Raw genomic sequence first — 16,889 nt, forward strand, 5'->3', positions numbered from 1 at the left:
ATTTATTTCATTCATTGTGATTTGTTTGCAAGACAGTGCCGCTGTTTGAATTTCTATCTTACTAATTTTAAAAAAAAGTCCTTTAAATATTTTCATTAAAAGCCTATTTTCACCATGAAAATCGAAGAAGTAAAGAGCACAGCCAAGACTCAAAGAATATCAGCGCACAGCCACATAAAAGGACTAGGGTTGGATGAAAATGGTGTTCCTATTCAGATGGCTGCAGGTCTCGTGGGCCAAGAATCTGCGAGGGAGGTGGGTTTCTATTTAAGTTTATAACCATAAAATCGTCTGCGTACCACCACCACAATATTTTTTACGCACGAAAATTAAGACCGTTGAGGTTATGTTATTGATCAAACTTAGAGGTTATGTTGCTATGCTTCCACCTTTGTTTTGTATAAGTTCAAGGTTTCTATCGTTACTTACCTATAGTAGTTTGTTCTAGTCCAGCATCCCCTCATAAAAGCCATATTAAAATGTTTTTCTCTATGATTTTACTTTTCTGTTGAAAATGTCAAAACCTTAACAATGTTCTCATGTATTTATACAAAAGGTTAGTTAAAATACTTTTGCTTTATTTTTTAGGCTGCTGGATTAGTCGTGGACATGATCCGTAGCAAGAAGATGGCAGGCCGAGCCCTGCTACTGGCTGGCCCCCCGGGAACAGGCAAGACTGCTATTGCTCTCGCTATTGCACAAGAACTGGGTACAAAGGTAATTAAAATATCTTAAGTATAGCCTAATCGTGGATGAGCCTATGCCATTTATGTCTACTCTTTTTACATGATATAATTTTAATATGAATGCTTATTTTCAGGTACCATTCTGTCCTATGGTGGGGAGTGAAGTTTACAGTACAGAGATTAAAAAGACAGAAGTGTTGATGGAAAACTTCAGAAGAGCTATTGGTCTCCGTATTCGGGAGACCAAGGAGGTTTATGAAGGAGAGGTCACCGAACTCACCCCTGTAGAAACTGAGAATCCCGCTGGAGGTAATAATTTAATTTGTATAAAAACATTTCACTTCTTGTTTATTTAAGTTCTTTGAGGGTCCATAATTTTTTCTTCTGTTAGTTATAATATTTGTTTGTCTTACTCAGCTTCAGGGTTATTTACAGCCTTTCTCTCATGGAATGCTTTGAAATCCACAGATATTAAGTTCTATTATCTAACCTTCTGTCTATTACATATTATCCAACAAATAAATGAGTGAATCTTTCCATCCAGGATACGGTAAAACAGTATCACATGTCATAATTGGACTGAAGACAGCCAAAGGCACAAAACAGCTGAAGTTAGACCCCACAATCTATGAAGCTCTTCAGAAAGAGAAGGTGGAAGTTGGAGATGTTATCTACATTGAGGCTAACTCTGGTGCTGTCAAACGTCAAGGAAGAAGTGACACTTTTGCAACTGAGTTTGATTTAGAGGTAAGCCTAAACCAGTGTGCTCATGCTCATGCTGAACTACAAACTAAATGCCAAACTGTAATGAAATCATAAAGTATACTATACACCTATTTGTACACAATACATCTCAGCTTCTTATATAAATACCCAAAACTGATGCAGTAATCAAACCTGGAGTCTTCTATCCATTAGTCAGACTATAAACCCCAGTACCATTTACCATTTACCTTTCATCATTTGCCCAGATAATAAATCATAGAACCCCTCTAGGCAGAATGATAATAAATCATATAACTAATCCAACCAGGCAGAAGAATACGTCCCTCTACCCAAAGGCGACGTTCACAAGAAGAAGGAAGTGGTTCAGGACGTGACCCTGCATGACTTGGATTGTGCCAACGCGCGGCCGCAGGGCGGGCACGACATCATGTCCATGATGGGACAACTCATGAAGCCTAAGAAGACTGAGATCACTGGTGAGATGGATTATAATGTAACTGAAGTGGCAGTGGGCCAATCATATCTGATAAAGACTATGAAACCGTTTGGGTTAACAAATTGTCGAAGATAGCATGGGACACCCTCCAGTGTGGACTAACAAACATAGCCAGCCTTCCTCATTTTTGATGGGGACAGAGTGCTCTGGGAATCCTTTATTATCCATTATTGACTGATGATGGTTAATAACTCATTGACCTTCGAATATTCGTCACTTTATTCCAGGCAATGTTGTAGCAGTTGATGTAATATTTATATTTCCTTTACAGATAAATTGAGAAAAGAGATCAACAAAGTAGTCAACAAATACATAGACCAAGGTATTGCTGAATTAGTGCCCGGAGTTTTATTCATTGATGAGGTAAGAATGAATCAATAAACCATGTATTATAGGTATCTACATTAATGTCATAACAGCAATTTTATTAAATAAACCTGAGTATTTATAATATTTAATCATGTTTAAAATACAAAACTACCAGCGAAGCGAAGCTCGCAATGGGTCAGCTAGTAAGTAAACATTATAATTATTATTTTACTCTTTTCTAGGTACACATGCTGGACATAGAAACCTTCACCTACCTGCACCGAGCGCTCGAATCCGCCATCGCTCCGATAGTGATCTTCGCGACCAACAGAGGGCGCTGCCAGATCCGCGGCACCGAGGACATCGTGTCCCCGCACGGGATCCCGCTCGACCTGCTCGACCGGCTGCTCATCATCAGGACCCTGCCTTATGACAAGGCTGAGTTGCTGCAGGTAAGAGCCTATTCGGACCTAAGCAATATTGCTAGCATTAATGCGCAAACAAGTAATGAATTCCTATTAAGAGGAGAGTATAGCACTTGCTCTTCCATACAAAAAGAGAAAACGTTTTACTACCTCTAAATATTATCCAATATCCATGATTTTTTTGTATGTAATTGACAAAATTAATAACTAGGTTTATAGCTTTTTCTTTTTTCGATTTTTTTTATAGATTCAAACTTATAGGCACCTCAAATAAAGTAATTTTTGTGTGTTGAATCAAGCTGTTGGTTGAACAATAACAATGTATTATTTTAAAAAAAGCGAAACCTATAAACCTAGAATATATTATGCTGAAGCGATTAACACCAAAATCTCAAAGATTGGTTAAAGTTTAGTTAGTGTAAAACGTTTTCTCCCGAAACCAGAATTTCATCAAGAAAAGTACCTATTGTCAGTCGCGTGCTGCAGTGCATCTCTATCGCACCCGTGCCCGGGGCATGAGAGCGCAAGCGATAACAAATCTTTTCCTAAATACCTATTTCGCTAGAATCGCGAAGGTATACTCTCCTCTTAAAATTAAAGAAATATTGTAAAAACTAATTCATAGTTTAAAAAGGATTAACACTCAAAAAAAAAATTAAAGTAATTCCAATTAATTAACATTTCCCAGCAACAAAAAGTCCTTCAAACAACTTTATTTGATTTGCAAGAGGTCCGTCTCTGTCAAAAGCTCGACATCGACTGAATCCACTATCGCATCGCAGACGGCTCTCCTTTTATAGGCGACACACCGACCACGTGGCAAAAGTCGCTAATTCCGTACATTGCCGCTACCTATCCTAGTTTTAATCCTCCGGCTATACTAATTATTGGATATCTAATTTCAGATATTGAAGCTCCGTGCCACCACCGAAGGTATTTCTATTGATGAAGAAGCTCTCTCCGCTTTATCTGAAATAGGAGCCAACAGTACTCTTAGGTAAATTATTGTACTATTATGCTATTAACATAAAAAATATCATAGTAGTTTCCCGGAAATGTATGTATGGCTTTATTGATCTTTAAAACGACAAAACTGATTTTGATGCGGTTTTTATAGCTCGAGTCCCGCTAGATCCCGGCATTCTCACGAGAATCCATTTTTGCGCGAAGCGAAGCAATAGCAACAAATATCCGCAATTTTGTATATTATCGAAATACTAATCAGCATCATCAGCCTATAGCAGTCCACTGCACGCCCAAAGCACGCCACAGGATGCGATCCATATCTTTCCGCATACTAATAATCCAACACTACCCCCAGGTACGCAGTGCAGCTGCTAACCCCCGCCTCACTCACCGCGCGCGCGGAAGGCTCGGCTCGCATCTCGCCCGCCCACATCACGGCAGTGCACACGCTGTTCCTCGACGCCAAGTCGTCGGCGAAAATACTCACCGCGCAGGCTGATAAGTATATGAAGTAGTTTTGCGGGGAGTAAAGGGGTTGTGAGTCTAGAGTGCGACAAAGTTAAGTTTGCAACAGAATCAAATGGTAACGTCAAAATGTTTGTTGGGGCTACAAGGATTTGTAGCCACTGACACTGACGTGGTACGTCTTGCTCTTCTTAGTTCATCTAGAGGCAGTTAAAGAAAAGGTTCCGAATTATTCCTGTTGCAAAGTTAGCGTTGTCGGATTCACTGTCACTTTAAATCTCGAATGTGATTAGTTCGCTGGTTGTTTAGATCACATATGATATGTTCAATTTAAAGCTATAGTGAGGAACATTTCTCCATATAACCCCACGTGGGCTTTTTTACTAGTCGACACTACAGCTGAACTAATCACAGTAGAGTTATCGGCAATCTTGAGATTGGTGAGAAAACCTCATAATTTAGCTCTGTGAACTGAGTTGTAAGCTATATGGGATAGTGTGCCGAAGACTCAGTTCACCGTATTGCAGTTTATCAGTATATTTTTTCATATTTTCTCAATATTAATTCCGACTATAAATGTGATATGTTTATGTTTTAACTAGCCTTATGTTTCGTCATTCTGATTAAATAAGTTTTAAAACTTAAGTTTCTTGTTTAAGTTCATAATGCTTAATGCAATTTCGTTCTGATATAAAATTCGGTTTTAAGTTTGACCAAAATGTAATTGGATAGGTTAGATTAAAACGTTGTATAATAAATAAGTTTTTATTTTATCGTATTCGAGTCTTATTCTAAACAATAAAACCTATTTCTATTTACAAGAGTAATAACAAAATTTATAAAAGCATTAGTCAATAGACAGTCGATAACATAAATAGGCAGATGCTTTGAACACTGGGTTTTCAGTAGGCATAATGGAATGTTAATTCAGTGCTAGCAAGAGATCTAATTTTAAACACCGTTAAAATAGGTATACGCTCACTCTTCAATGGTAAAAAAGTACAGGGTTAACTTACAAACAAAATTACAACCAATATTTACACAATTTCACTCTCATCCAATCATTTACAAGGGCCCTAATGGTGTAGTAGACAAGCCGCTCTCATTGGGCACTGGGATGCGGCGGCGCGTCCTGATTGGGCGGATTAGTGGCGGGGAGCGCCGTGGTTGGCGGGAATGTGGGCAGGTCCACGCGCACTGGCCCCGCCGTGTGACGATAGAGCGCCTCAAACTGCAACTCCTCAGGGTACGAATGAGACCGGATCTTCCGCTCATCTCTAGCGTTACTCGGATACACTATAACTATCTTCTCTTTCTCTCCTCGCAAGGCCACCGGTGGTAGCGCGGTACTAGTAGAAACGGCCGGTCCATTCACCACTTTCAATACCTCTGAAGCTGCCGTTCTCAGTTTCTCTGTGGTGGTTGTAGATGGCGCGGCGGTAGTGGTGGTGGTGTCCATGACTATCGGATCCTCGGGCGATTCCTCGAAGCGCTTCTCCGGAGGACCCACGGAACGCAGTGACACTATTTTCACTTCAAGAGTGGGTGTGGGAACGGGTACCGAGCTCGTCGTGTTATTCTCTTCAGTCGGTATATACTTGGCTACCGGTCGCGAGTTATCACGGGACCCGAATATCGGCAGTCGTGGCGCGTAAGCCGACACTAACGGCAACAGAGTATCTCTAGCATACCGCTCCGCTCTAGATATGAAGGACGCGAGACGCGACGGCAGATATTGGACCACGAAGCTGGTTTCTTCCTTCTCATTTGCCCGTTCCCCGTAGTTCATAGCTTCGTACGCCGGTGTGGTTGACATGTCATAGTTTTTGGCTTTCCGTACAGCGGCAGTAGTTGGCTTAGGGGAATGTGTAGGTCTTAGTAGAGGTTCAGAGATCTCTTGCTCTTCTGGCGTGTCAGCGCGTTGTCTCGGGGCTTTCTTGGCGCGAGGTCTTAATACCGGTTCAGCGATCTCTATAACTCCGCTGGGGGCAGTCTTGGTGTTAGTCATGCCGAAAGCCCGGCCGGTGTCGGCGCCGGTCCATTCTGAAGTGTCGACCAATAAGAATGGTCGTTGTGGTGCGTCTTCTGGCAGCTCGTTGTCTTCAAGGTCCATAGGGGGTGACTTGGTGCCGTTGGGCTTCTTGTAGACTTGCGCCGTGCTCGTTGAGTTGTCGTCCTCCTAAATTAAAATAGGAATTAATTAGTTATGCGGTTGAATAAGATTACATTTTTGTTGGGCTAAAAATAGTGAAAGAATCACCTTACGATACGACATAATATTGTTTATTTGATTAAGCTGTTATTTAAGGGATTTAACTAGATACGTTATGATTACCTCTTGTATTTCACAATCGCCTGGATAAAGCGGCAACTCAACGGATTCTTCCGACATCAAATCGAGTCCTTTCTTGCAAAAAGATGACCTGAAAACATACCAATAATCATTAAAAACTACATTATTATCGATTTCCAAATTATTATGGATAGATTATTGCGCAGCAAGCAATGGAAGTGTTCCTTTCCTTAGGTCAATTCAAACTCTAAAGGTTGTCTAGTAGAGATTGCTTTAGGCAATAATTCCGCCTTTTGCTTATTCTTCTATTAGAATTTTATATACTTTTATATGTTTGGTGCAAATAAAGGGGACTTTAATGTAATCCCAATACTCACGTCTTCCCAAAACTATCAGCTATGAGCAGCTTGTCGATCCTTATCGCCTTGGCGCCGGCCGTGAGCCAGCCGTTGTAGGCGGCGTAGTGCACGGTGGCGCGGAGGGGGACCCCGAGCGCGGGGTGAGGCACGATGACCCGGGTGAAGCGGGGGGAGGGCGGCTGGCTGTCTTCGCGTCTGAGGGGGGAAGGATGTGTTAGTTGATGTTGTTTAACGATGAATTGTTTAATTTAATATGATTAGGCTATAGGTGTTGCTTGATGCTTACGGTTGCAATTTTTTTAGGAGAGTTCACACAAACTGCGACTGACAAATTTACTGTATAAAATTTATTTCACTCTATATCTAAGGCCCAATCAATTAGGTAGACAGTCACGGCATGTGCGAAAGGGCCTTTAATTTACGTCTGGCGCTACCTTGCATCTGGCGCTAATCTGACTATATAGCTAGTCCTTTTGATTCCTTTCACCGCGGTGCAAACCCTAGTCTAACACGCTAAGAAGAAGTGAAAGTATACTTGGTCATGGGGAAGGACTCGTTGAGGCCGGAGTCCCCGTGCAGCGTGAGTGTCACTCGCCCGTAGTTCTGCTTCTCGCCGCTGCCGCCCCACACCGACACGTGGTATTGATGCGCTAAGGAGAACAGAAATCAAGTTTTAGTTCTACTGTAAACACTGTAAATGTTGGTATAGGTATAATCAACCACATTTGTCGATTACATATATTGGATTAAGGCATTTGGTAGGGTCTTCTTTTATGATTTTCTGTTGTGGGCGTGAGATAAAACAATGGTAGATTCTGGAAGACAAAATTTCAATATCCACTTTCAAAATAAAATTCGACCCTAAGTTTTTCCTCAAATCTTATTTCCCAGCACCAATAGCTCTACATATTATTGTAGGTAACTGTAGTATAGGAGGACCATACATTACGCTTGCACATTTTTTTATATTGTGGTAATTGCTCGTCTCACCACAGAAGGGCTCCTCCTCCCGCGTGAGCAGGTAGAGCTGGCCGCGGCCGAGCGAGCGGTCCGCGTAGTACCCCATGTTGCCGCAGCGCCGGTCAATGACCCTGTGGGACACATCACAATGATACTCACCACAGAAGGGCTCCTCCTCCCGCGTGAGCAGGTAGAGCTGGCCGCGGCCGAGCGAGCGGTCCGCGTAGTACCCCATGTTGCCGCAGCGCCGGTCGCCGTCGCACGGGAAGCAGCGGCCCTGGGTACACACCACATTCAATTATTATACATAAACTGAAAAAAAAACTATAGGTAATTATGATAGATGGACTCACTATTTTGGAGCAGTTTTCATGAAACATGAACACGAAGAATTTGATCAGGTCATCTGATTTCAAGGTAGGTTCCCTGACGCCACATACGGACAGATAGACATGCTAGGATACTTATAATATAACACCCTTCTCCCTTTGTAGATAGATAATCCCACCCAATCATCAAATATAAGTGTTCTCGGCTGCTTTTACAGACAGAATATCTTTCACTTCTTATCGTGTCGGTAACAAACAGTATGTAGAGCTGAATTAGGGTTTGTCAGCCTTCGACCATTTTTGTTACCGTGGTGAATGGCTTAGCTAGTCAGATTAGTTGTCAATCTCTGATAGGCTTATTTCATGCATCCCAACCCCAACATACCTCAAGGAAAGTATCATAATCAGCGCACGGGAACGCCGGAAAGTGGCACTTGGGCGACACGGAGTCCGTGAAGAACTTGTACGCGCGCCGGTGGTTGCACAGCGAGCGGCCCTCGGGCGACGGTGCTGCCCAGGGGAGTACCAGGTCCGATACTGCGCCGACGAAGCTGGAAGTATGGAGATGGAGGGTAGAACTTAGAAGTAAATAAGCTAAACTTTGAGTTAGCCCATGGAGGTAAATCAATTAGTAGATATTTTTGAGTTAGACAGTCAATGTTGTTCTGATTCAATTTTGTTAGAGCCTGGGTTCGACTCGGCTCTTTAGTCTAGACATGGCCAATGGGTTGAAAAAGGGGTTTTATAAGCTCATCGCAGCCGCAACATATAGGTATAGTATAGTATAGATAGAGTAACGGCTTGAAGGACTGCCACTCGTGATGGCTCTTTTTTATGTGTAAAGTATGAGTATAGAGTACTGTATAGTAAAGCCATAGTTAATGGTCAGTTTGTACAAATTTACTGTCTATCTACAGAGAGAGAGATACTTACAGATTAGAACACCCGTGCTGCACCCTCCCCCCGTTGGGGTAGAAGTCGACATGCCCCAGCGGCTGCGCGGCGCCGAGGCCCCCGAATATGAGCGTCTCTCCGTTGGAATGTATCACGTCGACGAACTTAGCATCGGAGCGGTCGAGGCGCGCGCGCGGGTCTTGGAACTCGAATAGCGGGCCGGCTGGGTCCAAGCCTGAGGGTAGAATTTTTAGTGAGAAATACTTTTTTTAAAATAATAAAAAATAGGTGCGAAGGATTGAGTATTGTAGATGTACTTGTTATACGTATATGCGGTGCGGTAAGGCTGTAAGTATTGTGTACCTACATACCTAAATAATGCAGATACATACGGCCTATAAGTATATAGGTGGGTACAAAAGTAAAGTAAATGGGTTAGAAAGCAATAATACAAAACAGCTATATTGCGATTAACATTACGAATACGAACTATTCCTGTAACGCATTCAATCACTCCACATTCGTGGATCAACCGAGATACAGTGTAATCCGTCCATAAATTCAACATGGCTTCTTACCGGTGATCCGACTGATGTTGCCGAGCTCGGAGCCCGCGAAGCCGGCCACGTGCGCGCCCAGGCTGAACCCGATCAGGTGCACGTCTTCGAACCTCAGGGCTATGTGCTTGGCTAAACCTGAAAAATTATAAAAAGAAAATGTAAGTTTGTTTACCTTGTATTTTTACAATGTGAAAATAGTGTCACTACTCGACAAAAGATGGCGTTAGTGAGCACAGGTATGAGTTCTTAAGGTCGTAATACTCTAGTAGTACTGCTACTCAACACTAGATGGCGTCCCATGTATTGAAAAACGAATGTATTTTTGGAACCTGAAACGTTTCTATCTTATTTGGGGTAATAGAAAATAGTATTTTAAGAATTTATTTCTACCTTTCAACAACATTGCAAGTTGTTTGCCCACGAGCCTCGTGTTGGCTGCGGCTCGCAGGTAGTTCGGCATCGTCGCGCCGCCTTCCCAGTCCACGCACACCACGTTACATTCCTCCTGCAAAATTAATGGAGCTTTCATTTAGGTATGTTGAAGTATTCATAATCTTTCGTATCACATTATTGTTCACGAAGAAGGCAAGTTATCACTATGCCATAATTTTCAAGCCTATTGAGCCGGGGCACACGATGCGTTGCGGCGCCGCACCGCAGAGATTTGGTCTTGTGATTGTCAAATTTACAAGGCGATATCTCTGCGGTGCGACGGCGCCGCGACCCACCGTGTGCTTTTGCACTATAGCAGTCCACTGACGGACGTAGGCCAACACCAAATTCAAAAACTTCCTCCAAGATTAACTTACCACAGCCATAAGCGCGGACCTCATCTCGTAGACCCAAACATTATCGCAATTGGATCCGAAGCCGTGCACGATGACCCGTGTGGGGCGCGCCGAGTCGAACGCCCGCGCCGCCCAGCCCCACGCCGCCGACATGTTGCTGGCCGAGACCGCTAGCAGGGGTTGGTCGCCTCTGGAAGGAAGTGGAAAAAGTAGTCAGAGCCACTGTCTAAGAAAGCTTAGCCCTAGTTTCACCATACTCTGTTAGATCATAACAAGGGATTAGTTGTTGACTTTTGAAACATCTGACACATTACAATGTAACATTGGTGATCTAACAGACTGGGGCTTAGGTTAGGTACATGCATAGAAAGATAGCTGACATGTTGCTGGCGGAGACGGGTAGCAGGGGTTGGTCGCCCATGTAAACAAGTGAAAAAAGATAGATCAGTTTAAGAAAGGGACATTAAGCTAATGTCGATAAATTTATACTTAGCTGGCTTGCTTTTGAAGTATACGGACAGAAAGAGACAGAAATAGATTTAATTGCTGGATGACACCGCTAGGAGGGGTTGGTCGCACCACGAAAAATGTGGTTGTAGTGTATGTAGACTTTGTAGAGTGTGGCTGAGGGAGTTTACTCGTAGAAGAGACTAGCGATCGATTATAGCACGATGGTCTTATTTACCTCCGTAGAGATGTAATGGAGCTGAGTTCTTGAATTGCCCTAATAGTACAGCGAACTACAAAGAAACCTGACTCCCCGAACCCCCACTCAGTAGCAATAATGTCACTCTAAAAAGGCTCGTTTCTATGTAGACCACTGTACAAGTACTCTACATACCTGGCTATAGTAGAGTAGAGCAGGAAGTGCGTGCCCACCTCCTGCGGGCTGCTGGGCAGCGTCTCCAGGTACGCGAAGGGGCCCGCGTCCTCGAAGCACCCGAACTCCCCGTAGCACACGCTGCCCTGGGAGCGCTTCATTCTGGAAGTCGGAGAGTAGACAGTCAGATAATGCTGGGAATAGGCTAGGAATAATGGGTAAATTAGGCGACTTCTGTGCGTCCGGTGCAACCTGGGTTGGAAAAAAATCTGTTACCTGTAGTAAAAGTAGTCGTGTTTTCTACTTGGCTTTTTGTTGTGAGTATAGTTTTATTTATGCGTGTTTTTAGTTTTCCATTTAAAATAAAATAAAATAAATAAATTAGTTAAGTATCTCAGAGATATGCAGATTTGTGAACTAAAGTTGTTCAGAATACCCCTCCCCAATGAACCCCTGAAACCTTTCGGCTCACTATACCCTTTTTGCAACACCCTGTATATGTAACTACAAACCTATATTGTATACATAATGTGTACATTATATAATGTAATCATCTTGTACCTAGAACTTATTGCATTTATTTTACATCCTAATAAACTACCTAACTTCTTGTTATAAGGAAACCACAAAGTGAGTGGTTTTACGTCCAAAGAATATCTAATTTACAAAATATAAGTGCCATAGTAAGTGCATTACATTGTCAACAAGGCGAACTAACCACAAGTTATAAACAAGACTCAATTTTATGTTAAATATGATGTCTTGAGTACTTATTTCGTTTTCTATGTTATACCCGTCTAGACTTTTAGACGTTTACATTGTCTTACACCCCGTCACCTTATTTTATGAATTATTTTATTTATTGTGCCGTTTGGGGTTGAGACCTTGGGGCCATGGGGACCCGAAGCGCGACGATTAGTAAAAGAACTTTCGTCGCGCCTGGTCGAGGTATCAAGGGACCGGAGGGCTGGCAGCTACATCAGCCCGGCTATACAGAGAGGGAACGCTGCCAGCCTCCTCGGAACCATCCCGGGCGACGGCAGCGGACTAAAGGAAATATTCTACCTTTAATAAACTCCTGTTTATTAAGGGTAGAATATTTCCAGGCCAGGATTTTATCATACGTATTTTATTTTTTATTTGTAAAATATATAGGGAGTTTAGTATAAGTAGATAAGGTACCTATATTTAAACCCCCCTTTTATTTACATAATATATGTAGGTATTAAGTACATCTTAATTTTCACACACCGCATCGCACTCTTCTTTCACCTTTGACATAATACCTAGTTTAGATAAGAATCTGTCATCATGATCATAAAGTCCCAGTCGTGGGAAGATAACGCCGGAGTTAACCACGGTTGTGAGAGAAAGATGTATTTTCTGTGTGGTTTCGCAATTTTCAGCTCAAAACAAAAGTTTCCCTAAAACGTGGAGTGGAAATTATAGTCATAATGACTGACTGTTACGGCATCTTTACAACTCTTCCGAATATCTTACTTATCATAAAATGAAACATAACTTAACATAAAGGTAATTGCAATAGTAGGTATGTACCTATAAATATAATATTTACTAAGTAGTTATTAAAATTTAATACAATGTAATAAATGTAGAACTTAAAAGTATAGATGAGGTCAAGCAAGTTGTAATAAGGATAACAAGTCTAGATAATAAAACCATTCAGAAAATTCAATGTAAACTTTTAATGTTATTCATAAATTAGACTTGACCTATAGACAAACTAACCAGTTTTTTTCTCGTTTGTTTTTCCTATTCGGTGTGATGTGATTACGCTGATAAAACTAACTTTGCAGTAATTAATAATTCCTAATATTTCTAAGTTAATTACTTATCTTCTTAATGTTCCTAAGTTTAAATATAGAGTTCTCTTGTTTTTATTACTTTACAGCGCCGCTTATACCTAGGTACTTAGGTCTAGAACTAGAAATATTAATGCAGCTGTTAATATAGCGAATGTACGCTGTAAAGTATATTCAGGTACTAACATGCCTATTTTAAATGAAAAGGAAAGTTGAAATACCTTCCTGAACTATTCCATAAGGCATATAAGAATGAGGTATTCAGATCATATCTTTGAAAGAAAACAATGCAAGAAAGCAAATATTTGCACAGCAATGCTGGGAAAAAATACATAAGTAAGTACATATACGTACTTAAGTAGGTAGGTAGAGCTTGTGCGACATAGCTCTTTGACTTGTCCTGAGATTGTCAACCTTGAGGTTTAATTGAAATGGTGAATCGTGATGAGATATGAGTTAGCGCTGTAGAAAGTTAGCATTAGCACACAAAAGAACCAGTGAAAGTTGTGTTTGCTCTTTTTACAGGAGATTTTTGGCGTTGTCTTGTCTTTGGCGACTGCGGATTACGAATTAACGAGAGGTCTAGGTAGAGTCTCACCAGGTAACTAAGTTATACTTTAAGGAATTAGTCTGATTGATCTTTGCCCTCTGTTACCTTCTACTACTATAACACAAAATTACTACAATCCTCGAAATACCTGGACGGTAGAGCGGTGCGCGGTGATAGCTCAATCGGGTAAGCGCCCGCAAAACATCGTGAGGAAACCTGGCATATCTTGATTCTAGAAATCTATTTATGTGTACCCTAAGTGCATACCTAATACTCATTCAAAAATGGCGATACGGCACGCGACCTATCACGTGAGTACAAATGTACAGCAAAAGTGACTATACCCCTTCGGAGATTACTGCCTTGACCATATGTACCTATGTCCACATACCTGGTCCTCCCCCGTTTCATCTCCCATTCCTTCATGGAGGCTCGCACGGCACCGAGCAGCTCCGCGTCGCGCCGCTCATCCTCCGCCTCCTGGGCCGCCGTCGCCGGCCGCCCCGCGCCGCGCCATGGCTGCAGTTCCGCATCTGGGAATAGGGAAAGTGTGGTTATAAAACAACCGACTTCAAAAAACCACTAAAATGTAAGAAATAATTTAAGGTTTACACAAATTATATGTGACAGTACAAATATACCTAAGCAGGAACTGTTCTTTTTTGATGTTGGTGCGGTGACAAAGTAATCTGAAGAAATATGGCACCAACTTCAAAAAAGAACAGTACCTGCTCATAAGAAGAAAAAAAAACATATCCCGACGAATTGAGAACCTCTTCCTTTTTTGAAGTCGGTTAAAAATGGATTAGATTACTCGTGCTCCGAAATTAGGTGAGAAAGATTTGCCTGAAAGTAGGTCTCTGGAAGAATTGCTTTCTTGCATCCAAAATACTAATGAAATGGTAAACGTCAATGACATTCCAGGCGATCGATGCCATGACGATTTTCGGCAATTGCTGGTTAGTAACAAAGTAATACTCAGTTTAAAAGTTTATGTAACACTCAGTTTAAATTACCTATCTTCCCCACAGCAAAATTATCCCGCTCAGACCTATAAATCCTGGGCCATTTTCAAATAGTTGCGCTATTCTGTCTTGAAAGAGCCCATGTAGGTACACGTATACATACAGTATACAGTGCCTCCTGTCTAATGCACCATTTCATTCTCACATGGTTATGCCGATGGCGTGGCTGATTTCTTGTTGAGTATTACTGGCTTTAGAGTTTCTCAAACGAGGAACGCTCGATTCTAGACTCAAACTTTGTATCAAGACCTCTAAGACCACACCTTACAATTTACTTACCTGACTAATCGTAGGTAACCATTTCTCAATTTGGTTTTAAGATTGGTAAAAGCTCCATTATATGTATATGTATAGCTCTAAGAAGGTATTCTTTCATAAAACGTAGTGCCTATTCATTGTCCGGCTAGTAACAAATAGTAACAATCATTACATTACTGATTGCTAAATGTACTGCTATTGCATGTGCTTTGTAAGTGTTGATGAATTACCGCGGTGCAGCCGGGGTTTCGACATCTTTACACACATTTACCCGCATTTCTACACCACCAGTCAATGTTAAGTAGGTTTTATTGAATAAGTTTCGTAGTTACTGATTTTACCAAAGATAACAAATTTTTTGACCAACAACTAGGTAATTTCCTCGGAGAACGTGTTAAAAACTTTTTTTTTTAATCAATATACCGTTACGGGAATAGCTTTTTCACTAATTTTCATAATTTGATGAAGAAAATTTTGTTTGCAATTCCGAACAACCCTCACGGAAAATAGAGTTACACCATTTCGGCTTACTACTACTAGTATATTACATATTTTGCAACCTGTATAGATTAATAAGTTTGCTAAAATAAATACTTATAGCATAGGATCCCCCTAGCGAATCATAGGTGTATTTTGCTCTACAGAAAATTACATTGCATTTTCATACCAAACAGCACTTGCTCTCAATCCGCATTAAAGCGGCGGCCTTTTATGCAGCCGCCGGCCCTTCGCCAGGCCGCGTACCTTTTTGCTTCGAGTGGCCTTGATATGTGGCCTTTTGTAGGTCCCGCATGTGCTGTATGTGCATTGCCCTCCATACGAGACTAGTCTGCGGGACGAAAGTGGAGCGAAGCGTTCTCAGGAATAAAAGAATGGTATTCTAGATTCTAGATCCACGTCCGACCATGTAGAGCTCTTCATTAGTCAGTACTGATGCCAGATATCATTGATTGTGCTGCTATAATGGCTATTGTTTTGTGCTGTTTGTTGTGCTAATTAGAAAATTTAAATGATGAGCAGCCTAGATCGTATTTCCAGATACTCATAATATTGATAGGAAAACTTCGTAGTACCTACATACTTTAGTAGATACTGATAAGAAAATTTACTGTAAAGATACCTAGTGGCCGCATATGAACTTCCTGTTATTAATAATGCTTCATAAGATCATAACGGTTTATGACTATGCATTAGTCTATAATTTTGTACCTTCATCATTCGATGCGCCTATCGCACCTAGCTGTAAGTCAGGCTCCTACCGCTATAACCAATTATGTACTTTGTACATACCTACAATATATATCCTACATCACAACTACTCTTGGACGTCATGAGCGGCATACCTACCTCTCCTTTCCTATACATGCCAGTCTGCCATTTCGAGTAATACAACCTTTCATGTACGTGCGTACCACAAAAAGTGGGTTTTGTCAACGGACAGTCTCTACGACAATATACGTAGCATAATTAGCCTGAGCAAACAAAGGGTAGGCAACCGAAACGCGGAAGAATTCCAAGGCAGACCCATCCTGCTTGACTAGAATTACTTGTGTGAAACCAGCCTTTATATTGAAATGAAACCGCTCCAATTGTAGCAAGGTTACCTTTAAAACAGAAAGCACTGAGGTTGATTATGCATACGTTAACCGACTGAAACCTATCATCATTGTTAATTGGCTTGTTATTACTTACGTGGATATCTGGTCTTGTTGCTACATACAATGTCGGAAATAACTGTATTTACCAATACATTTTGGTATGGTCAAAGTAAGTAGATAATTTTTTTATAATGATTTATTGAGTGAGTCCGTAGAATTTAAAGCTAACTGATCGACAATGTAGGTACTCTAAGCGTACTTAGTAAGTACTAGAAGCTCTCATTCCGTTAGCACCCAGCCTGGCTCCTGGGTTGACCATCCATATCGAATCTTGAATATAAGTGCCATTACTTTCGTGATCCTGACCATCTCTATTTGCTGACCATTCTCTCATCACTCACTATCATGAAATCTCTAATGAATTATTATATATGCAAATATGTATTTTACTTTGAGCTATAATTATAATAAAACTTTAAATAGAAGCATAATGTACCGTCACAGACGGCTAACCAGAAGGGCTAGCACGGGGCGCACTTAAGACGTGATAAGAGTTTTG

General features: G+C 41.3%; 2 protein-coding genes across 2 annotated transcripts in view; one reads left to right on the forward strand and one right to left on the reverse strand.

The window, feature by feature from the left end:
* LOC119690402 (ruvB-like helicase 1) lies at positions 1-4,851 on the forward strand. Its single transcript, XM_048629299.1, has 9 exons — positions 1-255; positions 589-717; positions 821-995; positions 1,231-1,433; positions 1,720-1,888; positions 2,180-2,271; positions 2,460-2,669; positions 3,548-3,639; positions 3,964-4,851. The coding sequence occupies exons 1-9, from the start codon at positions 115-117 to the stop codon at positions 4,121-4,123; spliced, it is 1,371 nt and encodes a 456-aa protein (XP_048485256.1). The 5' UTR covers positions 1-114; the 3' UTR covers positions 4,124-4,851.
* Positions 4,825-16,889, reverse strand: part of LOC119690401 — a 23,484-nt gene continuing 11,419 nt past the window's right edge. Inside the window, exons 3-14 of the mRNA XM_048629287.1 lie at positions 13,841-13,982; positions 11,098-11,238; positions 10,278-10,446; positions 9,859-9,973; positions 9,487-9,603; positions 8,948-9,143; positions 8,400-8,565; positions 7,845-7,962; positions 7,261-7,375; positions 6,744-6,920; positions 6,409-6,496; positions 4,825-6,252 (exon numbers count right to left, since the gene is read on the reverse strand). Coding sequence (XP_048485244.1) covers positions 5,176-6,252; positions 6,409-6,496; positions 6,744-6,920; positions 7,261-7,375; positions 7,845-7,962; positions 8,400-8,565; positions 8,948-9,143; positions 9,487-9,603; positions 9,859-9,973; positions 10,278-10,446; positions 11,098-11,238; positions 13,841-13,982 — 2,621 coding nt within the window. The 3' untranslated portion in view covers positions 4,825-5,175. The remainder of the gene's footprint in view (positions 6,253-6,408; positions 6,497-6,743; positions 6,921-7,260; positions 7,376-7,844; positions 7,963-8,399; positions 8,566-8,947; positions 9,144-9,486; positions 9,604-9,858; positions 9,974-10,277; positions 10,447-11,097; positions 11,239-13,840; positions 13,983-16,889) is intronic.

Source organism: Plutella xylostella, chromosome 22 (genome assembly GCF_932276165.1).
Source record: "Plutella xylostella chromosome 22, ilPluXylo3.1, whole genome shotgun sequence".
NCBI classification, from domain to species: Eukaryota; Metazoa; Arthropoda; class Insecta; order Lepidoptera; family Plutellidae; genus Plutella; species Plutella xylostella.